Source organism: Aquila chrysaetos, chromosome 3 (assembly GCF_900496995.4).
Source record: "Aquila chrysaetos chrysaetos chromosome 3, bAquChr1.4, whole genome shotgun sequence".
Classification (NCBI taxonomy): Eukaryota; Metazoa; Chordata; class Aves; order Accipitriformes; family Accipitridae; genus Aquila; species Aquila chrysaetos.
Window position 1 is genome coordinate 43,661,334 of NC_044006.1, and position 15,370 is coordinate 43,676,703.

Sequence of the window (15,370 nt, forward strand, 5' to 3'; positions counted from 1 at the left end):
ACCTGCTTGTCAGCAGCCTCGTTTTATGGTACTTTAATCTGGTCATGGAAATGCATCATTAGCAGGCGAGTGGCCATCTCCTTTTTTTAAGGAATGTAAAGTTTCTCTAACCCAGACATTCCCCTCTGCCAGTTCACCACTCCTCCCTTCCTCTCAAACTGAGTTGGCTTCCACGTCAGGATGCCACAGCTTTACTTGAGGCACAGGATAATGGACAGAGGAGGTTTGGCCTGTGTTCGTGCCTTCCTGAAGCTGGATTTATCCAGGGTTTTTCTCCCATGGTAGGACTGGGGAAGAGGGAGGAGAGCAACCAGCCAGTCCTGCTGTATTGTCTTCTGTGATATTCTTTTCTATTCTTAACTTCTTTTGGGTAAAGAAAAGGGCATTGCAAACAAAATTTGCTCTTGCGTGCTAAATTACACTCCTTGCTAGGCTGTGGAGACTTTAAAAGTGGCTGCCTTATGCCAGATTAACTAAAAAAGAGTTTTGTTTGAAGCATAAACCCATTTATCTGTATTTAGTTTGGTACATACTGGAAAATACAGAAATGCTTCTAAATGCATTGCTTTCCTGACTGTCGTCATCTCAGAAATAAGTCTTTAAACCTAAAAAGCACTGCTTGCCTTTATAAAGAGCAGCCATTTTCTTTGCAGATCCCTTTCCGTTTTGTGGGACGTGAGAATGAACCATGAGTTGTGGATTTCCCTTTTGTGAAATAACTTATTTAGATTCATTGCAGGTTCTTTTTATACAGAAAACAGGTGAGAATACACTCTTTGGTTTCCTTTCACTAATGACCCACTTGGGTTTCTCCAGAGAGCTTTGCAGTCTCACCTGGGAATCCTGCATTGCAAGCTCTGCTGAATACAGATTTATCTTTTTACAGCTTTTTGACCTTTTTATGCTACACCTAAGAATATTAAGTTTAAGATGATCAGGGGAAGATCTTTTCTTTATATAGAAGATCCTTTATAAAGAGTTTTATATTTAATCTTAAATAAATATTAATGGAGAGAACTGTTCCATTGGTTATTCTTCGTTATCGATGAATTCTGACAGGGGGTTTCAAGAGGAGCAGTGAGGGAAGGTTGTTTGTGACAAATATTATTTGGCAGAAAGTCAGGCATATTCAATGGGTTCATACGAAACATATCTGCTGAAAGTCAGCTAGCTTCCTAACCAACTCTGCTTGCTGTGCCTTAGCAACCACGAGGAAAAATCTGCTGCCACATGGAAACGGATTGGGATTCATGACAACACTCCCTATATCCAGCTACCCTCAAACAACGGTAGCACTTCATCTGCGAAACACAGCACCCATGTCTTACTTCTGCTTAAAACCCCTATAATTTAGGCAGTAGCAAGTGATGTCAAATGCAAAAATTTGAAGGTGGCAAAGTGATAAGCCAAATTGTTCAGTAATTTGCTCTCCCTTCCCCCACTCCTTGCCTGGCATGAGTAAGCACTGGGAATAAATGAGCATTTACTCCTGCAGAAATTGCTGCCTTCTTGTGTTGCAGATTGAGGAGGGTGTGTCGGGCAGGTACAGCCCAGCTTTGTTCCAGGATTCGTGTTCAGATCAGGGCTGGAGTGGAAACTCTCTAATTATTATAGCTGCTTGCTTTTAGCAACTCCAGCAAATCTTTTTGAAGAAAAAAAGCCCACAGGGTTCCATCAGTTCTAACAGTTGCAGTAGTTTCTATCGCTGTTATGGCACTATCATTGTCATGGTTCGTAATGAGAGAAAGAAATCTGTCTAGGAAAAAAATAATTACTTTTTGATTTGTGCATGGAGTGGGAGAGAAGCCTGAGGGAAATTAAGTAAATACCTCTGGTGGATTTTTTTTAATTTTTCCTGAGCCACTGTATTCTTAGAGTTGAATGGTTAGTAAAGAGAGAAAAGCACAAACAGATGATTGTTTCTGGGAATGAATTTGGATTCAGATTTATTTGTGATCCTTTTCCGTACGCTGTCTCTCACGTTTGGAACGTGAGAAGTTTCCAGCATGAATACTTGTGAAAGTGTATTTTAGGCTTGGATGCTTAAATGCTTGTTGGAAATCTGTCTGAGTATATAATTTCCTTTGTGGTCACATTAGCCAATTTAGGATTCAGGTGTTGAGTAGTTGCAGAAAACCCCCTGTCAGGGAATAGAAATGATCTCATTACCAGGTAGTCTATGCTACACCATGTGCATTTCAAAATGAGATGATTTTTTTTCAGGCTATTTATATTTAGGGAACAAGCCCTGATGGAGCACAACACTGAAGCATTTGCTTAATTTTAAGTATATTGAGTAATCCAATTTGGAACGCACAAGTGCTATACTGAATTCTTCAGGGACATAGTGATAGTGCCCTGAAACTATGAACAATTGTTTTCTTATATATGTACACAAAAATATTCCTAGAACTGCTCAGCAATGTGGAGTTGATCATGGGCATGTTTGCAGATTAAGCCCTGATCAAACAGACAAAAATTGATGAGTGTGTTGTAAACTGACAACAGGTAAAGTTTGATTATGCATTGCAAACTCTTAATGTGGCATTATGCTCAATTTTTGGTAATGCAACCAGGTAAAAATCTAGTTATTTGAAAAACTTGCAGTGGAAGCTTGAACAATTTTTCTGGGGGGAAGAGCCCTAATTCTACCTTTTTTCATTTCTTTTAGTTTTAATATAAATCCCACTGTAAAAGATTTAGAAAAAGGTATAATCTTGATTAATAAAAAAATTTTCTTACTTCCTTTTTTTTGCCAAAGATTTTTTTTCTTGCTAACTGCACAGGAATATCAGAAGCTCTTAGAAGAAAGGCAAAACATTTGTGTCCCATATTTGAAATTATTAGTTTCCTACAATTTCTATGGCCTCTTCTGTAGTTAGTTACAGCATGAATTCTAGTGTAGACAGGTTGCTGGCTGCTACCACTGTACTAAATCCCAGCTGAGGAAAGCACTTGAACTGGAGCTCCAAACACTCTTGCTTTGTTTCTTTCTGAGCATGATGGTGGTTAAATTGCTAGCAGATGTATGGAGCATTGCTGATGCTACCGCGATTGCAGTGCTGGCAATGGCAGAAATATCAGCAGTTGCTGGAACAGCTTGGGCAGGAGGCAAAGCACAAGCAACTTGTAGGCAAGTCATCCTCTGAAGTTGAGATGAGGCCAAAGCAAAATCCCAGACCTAAAAAACAAGGAGAAAATTCAAATGTATCCCCAAAAGCTATGACTGAAAACATGCTCTATAGTATCTTTAGTCCTTGATTAGAGCATTAACCGGGTTGTAGTAAATGCATAGGGAGTTGCTATAGTGGAGTATAGGAAAGAACTGAATAAAAAACGAAGTCAGCACCTCATGATAAGATATAGCTTGATCTTTCCAATGGAGAGCAAAATGTGCCTTCATTAGTACACTTTGCTTGTTGTGTAGTATGTCATGGGGGAATTTCTTTCCAAAAGTTTCAAAAAATCAGTTTGAGCTCGTATATTAAAAATATTATCAATATCTTTGCATGCTTAGCTTTAAATAATGGCAGAGATTCTCAACTTGTTTAAAAATAGTTGTCCAGTTGAAGCAATACTAATTTAAACCCAGATACAGACCTTGCATAGTAGTATTAGTCATTGAATTAGCTACTGCTTTTAAAAATCCAGCTGGAGTATTTGATTCTTTGGCCAATAATTCCATGAGCTGGTCATATGGATTGTAAAGAAGTATTTCCTTCTGGTTGTTTAAATTACTTGCTGGTCACTTTATTCTAATCCTCCCATTCTTTTGACACCATTGCTCTACTCCCTGCATTTCTAGTGGTTTTAAATACCACAGTAAACACCCTTATAATTTTTCCCAATTTCAGACTAAATTATCTGTGGTGTATTCAGATTTGGATCCTAGCAGTCCTATTCCAAAACTTTCTCCTGGGCCACCTGTCCCAACTGTCCTCTCCTGTCACATGCAAGTTGTGTCCCCAAGCTAGAATGCCATCCCTGTGCCACGTTCGTACTTCATGCTCCTGATCGCCCAGCCCAAGGCATCAGCTCCCTGCCTCTTTATTCCTGCATGCCCACCAGGGAAGCTGAAGCCATCTATGCACACCTATTCATGTACGATGGGAGAGTCCTCCTGGAGGACGCCCAGTGCTCTGGATCTGCTCCACATACGGTGTCCCATCCCAGGACCATACATGCTGCCATGTCCCCATCTCCTCCCTAACATGTGGTTTGGCAAAGCTTCTCCTCAACCTGGTGAAAAGGCACAGAGGGATGCCAGGGTGGTAGTGCCTGGAAAGCAGCACTTAGTGTGGGTATAGCTGTTCCAAGGTAGTTTTCATGAGAGATGAGTTGTTTGCTTGATGGCTAAGGAATTTGCCTTAAAAGCACGTTTTGGCTCATTCTAAGAGTTATTTGCAAATGTAATTTGAATTGGGGTGTGTGTGTCAAAATCATTTGGGAGGAGCAGCCTATATTTACCAAATACCTTCAAGGAGGAGTGGTGTTTCCCCCACAAAGCAGCCTGAAGGTTGAGGTTTTCAACAAAGCCTGGACCCCCGATCCGCTCCCTCTTCTTCCTCTCTCTGGAAGGGGACTGCCCAGTTTGTACCTAACAGCCAAAGTAGAGTCTGCTGAACAGAGCTGTGCTCACCAATGCAAAACGAAGGGTTTGTGTGCTAGCTAAATATTTATTGAGGCAGGTTTTTTAAAAAAAAAACAAAAACAAAACAACAAAGGAAAAGAAAAGAAAAGGGGATCTAGCTTAGTAGCTAGGACATAAACTCCTAAAATTTGACATGAATTTCAGTCTAACTGCAGTGAGTGTGTCAACATTACACAGGCTACACTAGCATCAACAGCAAAGATAAATTCTTCTATTCCAGAATGCCACTTCTACTTTTGTTTTATTTTCTCCTATGCAATTTCCATTTTCTTACATTTGTAGAAATTATATGTGTATAGATTCCTGCACGGCAGGCTAAATGTACTCTCCTGGGCTCTCCAATGTTTCATGCTTGCTCCAAGCTGGTATGGGTTCAGGCTGCCACTGACAGAAACTGTTGACCTGTCTTCCCTTCTCCCATTTTAGGGCTGCAAATTCTTTCTCTACCTGCTGCACCAGAGCTAGCACTGTGTGCTTTGAAGGATAAACTGGATTTTTATATTTTTTTATCTACTAGTTTGCAGCCTCAGTCACCTTTTGCAGACTCCCTGGAATTTCTTCCTCATATCTAATCAAAACCTACCCTCTTTCAGTTTAAAACCATTACCCCTTGTCCTACCACTACACTCCCTGATAAAGAGTCCCCCATCCTTCCTGTAGGCCCCCTTTAAGTACTGGAAGGCTGCTATAAGGTCTGCCTGGAGCCGCCTTTTCTCCAGGCTAAACAAACCCCAACTCTCTTAGCATGTCCTCATAAGGGAGGAGCTCCAGCCCTCTGATCATCTTTGTGGCCCTCCTCAGGACCCACTCGAGCAGGTCCATGTTTTTCTTATGCTGGGGCCCACAGAGCTGGACTCAGTACTCCAGGTTGGATCTCACGAGAGTGGAGTAGAGAGGGAGAAACACCTCCCTCGACCTGCTGGTCACACTTCTTTCGATGCAGCCCAGGCTTTCTGGGCTGTGAGCGCACATTGCTGGCTCATATTCAGGTTTTCATCCACCAATACCCTCAAGTCCTTCTCTGCAGGACTGCTCTCAATCCACTTATTGATCAGCCTGTATTTGTACTTGGGATTGCCCCGACCCATGTGCAGGACCTTGCACTTGGCCTAGTTGAACTTCATGAGGTTCCCATAGGCCTATCTCTCAAGCCTCTCAAGGTCCCTCTGGATGCCATCCCTTCCCTCTAGGGTATCAATCACACCGCACAGCTTGGTGTCGTCAGTAAACTTGCTGAGGGTGCGCTCAATCCCACTGTCCATGTCGCCAACAAAGGTGTTAAAATAATACTGGTCCTCGACCCCTGAGGGACACCACTTATCACTGGTCTCCACCCAGACATCAAGCCATTGACTGCAATTCTTTGAGTGCGACCATCCAGCCAATTCCTTATCCACTGAGCGGTTCGCTTGCCAAATCCTTGTCTCTCCAGACAAGGTTGTGTGTGGGACAGTGTGAAATGCTTTGCACAAGTCCAGGTAGATGATGTCAGTCGCTCTTCCCTTATCCACCAATGCTGTAACACCATTGTAGAAGGCCACAAAATTTGGCCTTTTTGCTGAGTTTGGTCTTATGCTGTTGTGTAACTGCACCCTGCAGTAGCAGCATTTTGCCTGGCTGAGGCTCAGCTGTCTTCTGAATGCCGCAGACCAGGCCAGTCCAATGCTAGGGGCTGTAGTTCCCACCGGCATTGCTGGAATTAGCTTGCTGATGATAACGTTGTTAGCACCAGCCTGGGAATGGAGCGGGGAGGGAGGAAATCGATGTGTAAGCTTCGACCACGCTGCTGCAGTGAGTGAGGCTTGCTGAATGGAAGACTTGGACAGAAACCAAGTGAAGTGGTGGTATGTAGGGCTGCTGCAGAACCAAGGTGTTAATGATGTGCCGGCTAGGAACAGTAAGTGGGATCCGAGGCAATGTTGCACTCTTACTGCATCTTTGTTGGGCATGGGAGAGGGGGATTAAGCTTTTATGTTACAGTATTTCCATATAGAGCTACTGTTACACATGGAACTACACTAACATTTGTGATGAGCGTGGAAGAGTAAATGGCGTTAGATGCTTCTGTGGGTTCCTTGTCACTTCCCTTCCCTTTCTAAAAATACAGTAACAAGAACATAGGGGGAAAAAAAGCAGGTGGCATTACTGAAATATGGATTCTGTAATTCTTACAGGGTGTGAAGGACAATTTTTTTTAATGATTACAATATACCAAGTGTGAATTGGATCCTTCTCAAAGCGAGGAATTAATTATGCTGCCTACAAGTAGGAATAATGTGAGAGAGCACCACACAGTCCTCCCATTGTGCTGCCTGTGCACCTGCACAACATCTTCTATTCCACTTCCAGACTCCTTTTAGGCAATGTTTATTTGTGTCTTGTGTGGCTTGTAGTAAGATAGAAGTTGCCAGTAAGCATCTGAGTAGACAATATCTTGTCTTTTAACACTGACAAGATATGGAAGTATCATGGTGAGTAACAGTGGGGTAACCTGTCTCTCATGGAGATGTTTATCCTGTCTCTGCTTTCCAGAGTTCTGGTTCACTGTTAATTTTGTAACTTTAAATCCCCAATCTTTATTGATCAGTGGTAAGGTTTTGGTATTTGCATTTCCCTGCTGTGAAGAGTTATGTATCATTTTCCTTTCTATCTCCTCAAATATGAATCCTCTCTAATTTCATTGAGTGATCGGTTATTCTCATGTTGCATGAAACAGAGTACAGAAAGTCTGTCTTTTTGCTGTGCCATTTAATTATTTTATATAATTGCATTATGTCTCCTGTAATCTCTCCTCTGTAAGGTAAATAGTCACAATCTTTCCTGCCTCTTCTCATATTAAAATTTACCCAAATCCTTTATTATTCCTACTGCTATTATTGTCTGAATCCCTTCTAACAGTGGAGTGTCCGTATTTTGAGATGCTGTTACCAGTGCAGCGTGTGTCACAGCAGAGATAATGCTGATCTACACTAGAGCAATGTTACCTCCCTGCTGGTCACCATTTTATTCATCATTTTTCCTAATATATATATTTTTTCTAACTATAGTTAAGAATTTCATTTAGAAGAGTGGTCTTCTGTGACCCTGAGGTGTCTTTACTGAATTTATAAAGTTTGCTTTAAGAAGTATTAGAGCACGTGTAATTACATTTTCTCCCTCTAGTACATGCTGCTTTTAATGTTGAGCTCATCATGACACTGTCTTTTCACCTAGCTTTTTTTTTAGGTTTGTCTTGAAATTCCTCACTGTCATTTCTGGTCTTTCCTGACCCAAATAATTCTGTGTTGTCTACAGACTTTGCGCTCTCATTGCTCATCTTTTTTTCCAGATTAAGAATAACTGTAGTAAACAACACAGAATTGAGTTTACCAAACCTTTTTCCTGGTGTGAAAAAAAAAAAAAATTATTTGGAGATTTTGGTTAGACTACTCAGATGATTTGATAAATTCTTTTTATTTAGGTTTCAATAGGGAAAAGACCTAGATTGCTGCTACTTTTTTTCCATACAAAAATGAGAACAAAACTAAAGCTCTACCAAATTGCCTTACAGACCCTGTCCAGAAGAATTTCAAATCCCTATTTGGAAACTCCTTCAAACAAGGTACTTTTAAATTCCATTTCTTCAAACAACTTATTAGGAATCTTTTTTGCGTTGGTTCAACCTTTTAATCATAGCTTTGAAGAAACTTGTGAATGGGGCCTGCAGTTCAATCCAGTTAACAAGTTAGAATTTGTGTGTGTTAGAAACTGTCTACTTCTATTACTGAATTTGCAAACTAATTGTTGTGAATTCTGATGTACACTCACTTCACAGCCATTTAAATGTTTGCCACCCTTGTTTGGCTTACTTTTGCAATATTTGAGAGCTCTGTTCTTGCATCTCACAAGACTTTACTGTCTCAGGGTTATTTTATATTCCTTGAAAGATTCCTAAACATAGGAAACAAACAAACAAAAGAAAAAAGGTGAAACTGCAAAATTGTTTTTTCTTTCAAGTTAGTAATTTGTGTTACTGATGTGTTTTGCTGGGATGGTGAGAAAACATCACAACAGAAGCATGAGTTAAATTCATCAGTAAGGAGTAGTATACAGAGTCCAGTTGGAACATGGTTTTATGGAAGATGGAGTTGGGTCCTGTTTTGATAGACACATCTGCAGCCTTGAGGTAGTAAGGTAGAAATCAGGTGTAAGGGAAGTCAGAGGTGTGTCCATTCTGAAAGACCACATCCTGCTGGCAAGGTACAGATGAAATGCCCTGTAGCTATCATAGGATACCTCCAAAGTTTCTGAACAAAAAGAAAAAACTGTGAAAAGGTGTTACACTGTGTATTAGGCTTGTATTAAAATATTTAACTCAAATACATATGGAATAATGCTTAATTTTAACTGTATTTTTGTGGTTTTGCAATGGTTAATATAGTCTTTTCGCTTTGCTAGAATAACACTTTTTTTCATTTGAACTTGTCTGTTGTTCAAAGGTAGAGCTGACAGATAGTAAAACCTCTGCTTTTCTGAAGCAGCAAATGTAAAAGTAGTCTAGCTCGTGGGGGCATCTGCAACCCGTGATACAACTGGGTATGACAGAAGCTGGGGTGCATTTCCTATGAGGCTTTGACTGCTTGCTTGTCATTTAGCTGGGGAGAAGGCAATGCTGAGAGGGAGGGAGCGGACAGTGGCAAGGCAATTTACCACAGCAGGAATAAATCCCTGTTTGTCATAGTTTTCAATTTCTCTTTTCATTCAGATTTATGGAGAAAGTTCTTCCTGTGCTGGGAGAGCTCTCAGGAATATTTTTACTCTACAAGCGTCTGACCTGATTAAAGACAGGGTGTACCTTACTGGCATTTGCAGGTAACCTGAGATCATTCATTTTAAGCAACTGGATGGGTTTTATTTGCATTTGTCTATGCCCTGATTTGACAAGAGAGTAAATTCTGAGAGTGAAATGTTGTGTGTGTTACTAAGAATTGAAAATATTTTCTAAAAAATTCTTTAAAATCTCATGTGTTTTAATATCTTTTCTAATGTTACTTTGTTAATTGTCAGAAAGCAGCAGTGGCCCAATTGTATGTCCATTAATTTAATTGCTTATGATTTCATATACATTTGTGTTTGTCTGTTATTTTGTTGAAAAGAAAAAGTATTAAATTCAACCCTGGTCTGGAGTTAGAAAAGAGATTAATTGGATTCCTGAGATTTAGTTACACGTGATTTTTGCACATAATTTATAGAAAATTTCTGTAATTAAGTGATTTTCCACTTATGTTGCATTACAGCATAAAAGCTTCCTCCTATTTTCGGTTATGCCAAATGCAGGTCTCTATTATAGCACCATTCATTCATATCTGTATTTAAGAAAAAGCCACAACTTGTGATTTAAAAAAAATAAGTTTACCAATAATTTGAAAGATGAAGTACATCCTAGAGCAATACGCAAGGTCTTAAACATATATTGCGTAGCTGTATTGCTTATGCCTATCCTCAGAAAGGAAATAGAATCCTGAGGCTAAAAGCTGGATTTTATTTAGCTCTTATACATCTTTGGATGACTGTCTGTATGCAGCACAAATTGATAAAAATATTATGTATTGTAAAGTGTGCCACATGAATTAGGTACGTAAGGGAACTTATATAACATGAGTTCCCTCATTGTAACTAGGGGCATCCCCTGAGACTTGCCAGAATAATTTCTTCCCTTGAAATGAATAGGATTACAAAAATTAGTAATTGAGGCAAAGGGTTTGTCCTGCTGAACAAAAGGATTCACTTTTAATAGCTTTAAAAAATAGCTCTTTATTATATAAGAACATTTTAACATTACTGTAGTGTAAGAAGTTATGTTTTGCTTACTTTCAGGAGAAGCTGTATTGGATCGGAACTGGTAGACTGGCTTTTGGAGCAGTGCCCTTTTGTTAAGTGCAGATCTACAGCAGCTGGAGTGTGGCAGCTCCTCCTGGATATGGGCATTATATTATCAGGTCAGTCTTGATAGTACTTATAGCGTGAAGAAGGCTGTCAGGTTTTCCTGCATAGGATAAGACTCACATTTTTGATGGGAGAGGAAGGAGGGAAAGAAAAAAATTGCAGATTGATCCATTTTTCTTGACAGTTGTTTATTTTACTCTTTGGTAGGCTCACCTCTGTGACCTTTCATTTCATAAATACCAAAGATGAATCTCTTTTTTTAGGCAATTTTCTTCCTTTTCCTTTTGCAAATGTAATTACGTGTTACCAAGTTGCAGACAGCATGTGTGTATTTTCCAGCCTATTTTTTTTACCTCCTCAAGCTCTTTTAGGTTTTTCATAAGACAGCAGCTGTTTAGCCACTGCAGATCATGGCTTTGCCAAATGACTTCTCTGGCTATTAGTGATTTTCCCTTCCTCTCTCTGTTTTTCATAGTTTTAGATATGGATTGAGAGAGGATTCAGCTCCTTGAGATGGTGGTGATGCCAGGTTCTACCCATCTGTCCCCACCTTCCCCACCAAATTTAGGGGTTTGGTCCAGCTAATATGGTTGGCAATAATTACACTGGTGACTAACCTCCGGAAATCTGATGGACTTTACTTTGTAGCTGGGACTACTTAGGTAGCTCAACTGAGAGCATACCCTGCCCTGGGGTACCTGTCCTAGACACTTAACTTTCCTCCTCATGAAAAGGTGAGGTGTTATGGAAGATTTCTGCTTATGTACACTGACAGTATACTTAAAGGTTTTCTTCTGCTCCAACTACACTGACAGTATGCCTGACTATGCAGCCGCCACAACAAGGGCTGCTGTCCCAGCAGGAGCTTGTGCTTGTGGCCTCGAACCCCATCCTTTGAACCCAGTTTAATCCCAGTTATGCCAGGGAAGATGACAGTTGTACTAGCGCATCATCTTACCCAGGTCTAGTCTACAAATCCAGTAGCCTTGAATTTGAGGAGAAGCTGGGATAATGATGGGCTGCATCCCCATTATTGAACTTTGTTTACTAGTGCATGGCCATTAGTGAGAACAGATTAGATGCCAATGGCAACTGAGGCTCAGAAATCTGACAAGTGGAAGGTTCTTAGCTCCTAATTCTGAACTGATTCCAAAATTGATTAAATACTCAGCAGTCTTAACGCCTGAATTTCAGGAGCCTGGAGATATTCAAATTGAGGTTTTGGCATTGTCCTGTTTGGATGCACTGAGTTTATACGAGAGGGTGGGATCGCTTCTATGCTGAGTTTGCGATCCTTTTGCCCTGTGTGGTGGTGCATTAAATTCAAGTGTAATACAGAATGTGGTGGGGACACAGAACCTTTACATGGTAAAGGTTTAAAGGCTATCTAATGTTATTTTTTCTAACAGTGGACAGACAACTCTATTTTCAAGACACTCATGCTTTCTACCAGTTCTCAGCGGATGAATGTACCTACCTTTTCTGTGAATTTGAGAAAGAGGAAGAATGGAAGAATGGAGTAAAGCTCCTACTTCAACTACTGCCGTTGTCTCCTCCCAGGATTGACATGTGTAATCTGTAAGTGTGTGTATACAACTGTTTGCAACTTTTGCTGACTGTTTTGTAAGTGGCTGGTTTATAATGACACTGTTTACCCCCAAACCACTGTGCAGAGGAGCCAGCTTTCTTTTCAGGGTTGACAGGCTTTGTAGAGATGGGCTTTCCTGTGATCTGCATTAGGATTAGCATCTAAGAAAGTCAGTGTGACTAGATAAATGAGGACACTCGACTTGGGGTTCTTGGCATATTGGTGTTCTTATACAATAGCTTGCTGACTCTAGCTTGCTTTATTACCTGGGCAAGTGGCTTTATTTTTTTTTGGTCCATTATTACATTTGGAGGTTTGGCACAAATTTGGCAGTAGGCATGCTGTGGAGCTGATTGACTAGCAGATCAGATGCCCTTGTCCTGGGTTAGGATCAGCTATCAAATGGATAGAGAGGATGGGTAGGAGTGGGGTAGCTTCAGTCGTCTGATTTTAGTTTGCTACTGCATGTTCGTCTGCATGTACAGAGCTCTCTACTCTCCCATTATTATTCCTTTTCCAGAATATGCCATTTAAGAGTTTTGCTTCCTATACATCTCCTCTTCCACCTATCTATTGGATGTTAACACACCCTCTGTGCTGATACAGCTGCACTCTGAATGTTGTCTATGTAGAGCAGCTAGAAGGAAACCGTAGTTATCTGTGCCACAGTGAGAGGCTGAAATATAGGAAAAAGGTGTCAGTGAGAGGTCTGGAGGCTCGTAACCCCTCATGCCTTGGTAAATCTGCAGGAGCTGGCCTGGATAGACAAGTTGGGTTAAATTCTTTCATTGTCCCTAGCATGAGGAAGCCTCAAACTTGATACTTATAATGTGGAGAACTATTACTCTGGCAGTAGTTGGATTTATTCTCTTTGATGTCAAAGACAAAACTTTATTCTGTAAGTACTTTGCTTCTCTACATATTAGATTTTAAAAACGCATTCTCTCAGATAAATGTCCAATGGAAATATTTTAAAGGAGCACAAAGCCCAAAGTCCCTGTAAGTTGTTGCAAGCCCAATTTCTTAAATTCATGTGTTCAGTCTGATTCTTAAATGTGTTGAGCTGGTAGAAAGAATCTCAGTAATTTCTATGCCTGGCTTGAGGCAGAAACTTGTTTCCCTCCCCTGCTACTGACTGCCCTCACCAACCAGAAATTGGCAGTTCTGGAGTGGAGATTCCCTTGAAAACACAATTATTTGGTCAGCTTGAGTGAGTGTAGCCACGTGAAGAGGACCCCAAATGGGCTAAAGCAGGGGACAATGTGATCTTCTCAGCAGATGTCTCATATGGGAGAAAACCTTTGAATATTTTTGCAAATAGAAATTGTCTTCCAGCCTACTCTGGTGCTAAGCAGTTTGCCTGTCCCTTAAATATCAGGGTGATTTCATCTTGATTTTGGTGGGAATTGGGATTTTCCTCATTATCACTGCAAATCAGGCCACTTTTCATGGTTCGTGACTACTCTTACAAAGGCTTTGAATCAAAAAGACAGAACAGATAGGTCATATTGATGTGTTACGTGAAGGATGCTGGGTAGGAAAATGGATTGAAGACTTTTTAGGTTTGAGTTGAAAATATGTCCTGCATGCTGATCTTGGCTGGAGAGTACCACTATTTTACAGTCTGCTTTGCTGTTTTATCGTTCCAGTGCAACTGTCATTTCTAGTGGAGGATGATCCCTGTCATATGAATTGAACAATTATTCATTAACGTACATTTCCAGCTACTTCCTGCTCACATTATTCAAATTTTAGTTGAAGTTGGATTCCTTTTGGGAACATTGTCACTGAAGAATTATTTTCTGGAGGTTTTGCCTGTCAGACTGTGAGGGTGCTTTTTAAAACAATATATATTGAAGGAATCGAATTTTACATAATGGTATACTCTCGAGGGAGTGTGATATAAAAGGGAAAGGAGGCTTTTCCAGGTTCAAAATTCTCCATGCTTGATGCAAATAATACACTGCTAAAACACAATCTGAAAGGGAATAGATGTGATGAGGTGTTTGTTAAAGTTATCTGACCAGGTTAAATAAACCCATATACTCTTTTTCATGAAGAAAGAGGGCAATTCTAAAAACTCTTCCTTGCAGTGAGTGTTTGTCTTTTCTCAAATATACAAGCTGTTTTGCATACCATTAGAAGCATAGTCCTTTTTGTAATTTAATATTTTTGTATTAATTTTTCTTAGTTTTTTCTCATAGTCTGTATTGACAGCGTTAATTAGTTTTTTCTCATAGTCTGTATTGACAGCGTTAATACTGTTATGTAGATAGAGATAAAGAAATTCTTACCTTATTAATTAGATTCCCTGCTTTTGATGAAATCAAAAGTGACTGCCTGCTTGTGCACCAGAAGGCAATGTCAGACATCTCCTGGTGGTCCCGGGAGCCAGACAAACTCTGTCTCCTCCGCAGCTGCTGGGCAGCAGCCTTGCACTTGCCTGGACTGCTGGGTGAATCAGTGGGTCTCTGTGGAGCACTATGGATCTGCTCTCCCAGAAGGAGTCTGCAGACCTGACTAGGCAGTAGCAGCTCTGGGGGAACCCTATTAAATAAACGTGGCCTGGTCTCAACTTGCTGTACAGATTTTTGATGGATTTGTATTTGTTTCTGGTCAGTATTAGCAGCGTTACCAAATAATACTATAGTAACTTCTACAATGAAAATAACGTTCTGAAGCCTGAGACTTGCTTACGGTTCCTGAATAAGCGCTCCCTGTTGTGTTTTGACCTTGGCAAATTCCCTACATTAAACTTAACATTGGTGGGAATCTACTGTGAAAAACAAGACTGGACATAGCAGATTTTTAGCAGCTCACATTAAACTGAAGGCTAATGTTGTTACGTGTATTCTACAGAACTGAGCCCCTATTAATGTCAAATGAGATGGGACTGATGAAGAGGCCTCTTGGGGTCGTTAAACACCCTATGTTAATCACAGCCAATTCTACTTGAATAGAAAAGAAGTGAATGTTGCAATAGTCTGGGAACAAAAGATCTGTATTAAAAGCTGTGCCGTGGACTTCCTTACCACCTTGAGCAATTGCTTAGGCTCTCATCCAATGCCTCCTGACTTATTTTCCAGTGACTGCAATGGCTTTGTATCAGGTGTTTAATCTTTGTGTACTTCTATTTCCTTCTTTGTAAATGGGGGTGTTTATAACAACACCTAATTCCCAGAACAACTGGTAGACTTAATGAAGAT

General features: G+C 40.3%; 1 protein-coding gene across 1 annotated transcript in view; it reads left to right on the top strand.

Moving 5' to 3' along the window:
• RAPGEF5 (Rap guanine nucleotide exchange factor 5) overlaps window positions 1–15,370 on the top strand; it is a 166,060-nt gene that overhangs the window by 21,480 nt on the left and 129,210 nt on the right. The window contains exons 2-5 of the mRNA XM_030008401.2: window positions 8,202–8,252; window positions 9,396–9,502; window positions 10,508–10,629; window positions 11,986–12,154. Of these exons, the coding sequence (XP_029864261.1) occupies window positions 8,202–8,252; window positions 9,396–9,502; window positions 10,508–10,629; window positions 11,986–12,154 (449 nt within the window). The remainder of the gene's footprint in view (window positions 1–8,201; window positions 8,253–9,395; window positions 9,503–10,507; window positions 10,630–11,985; window positions 12,155–15,370) is intronic.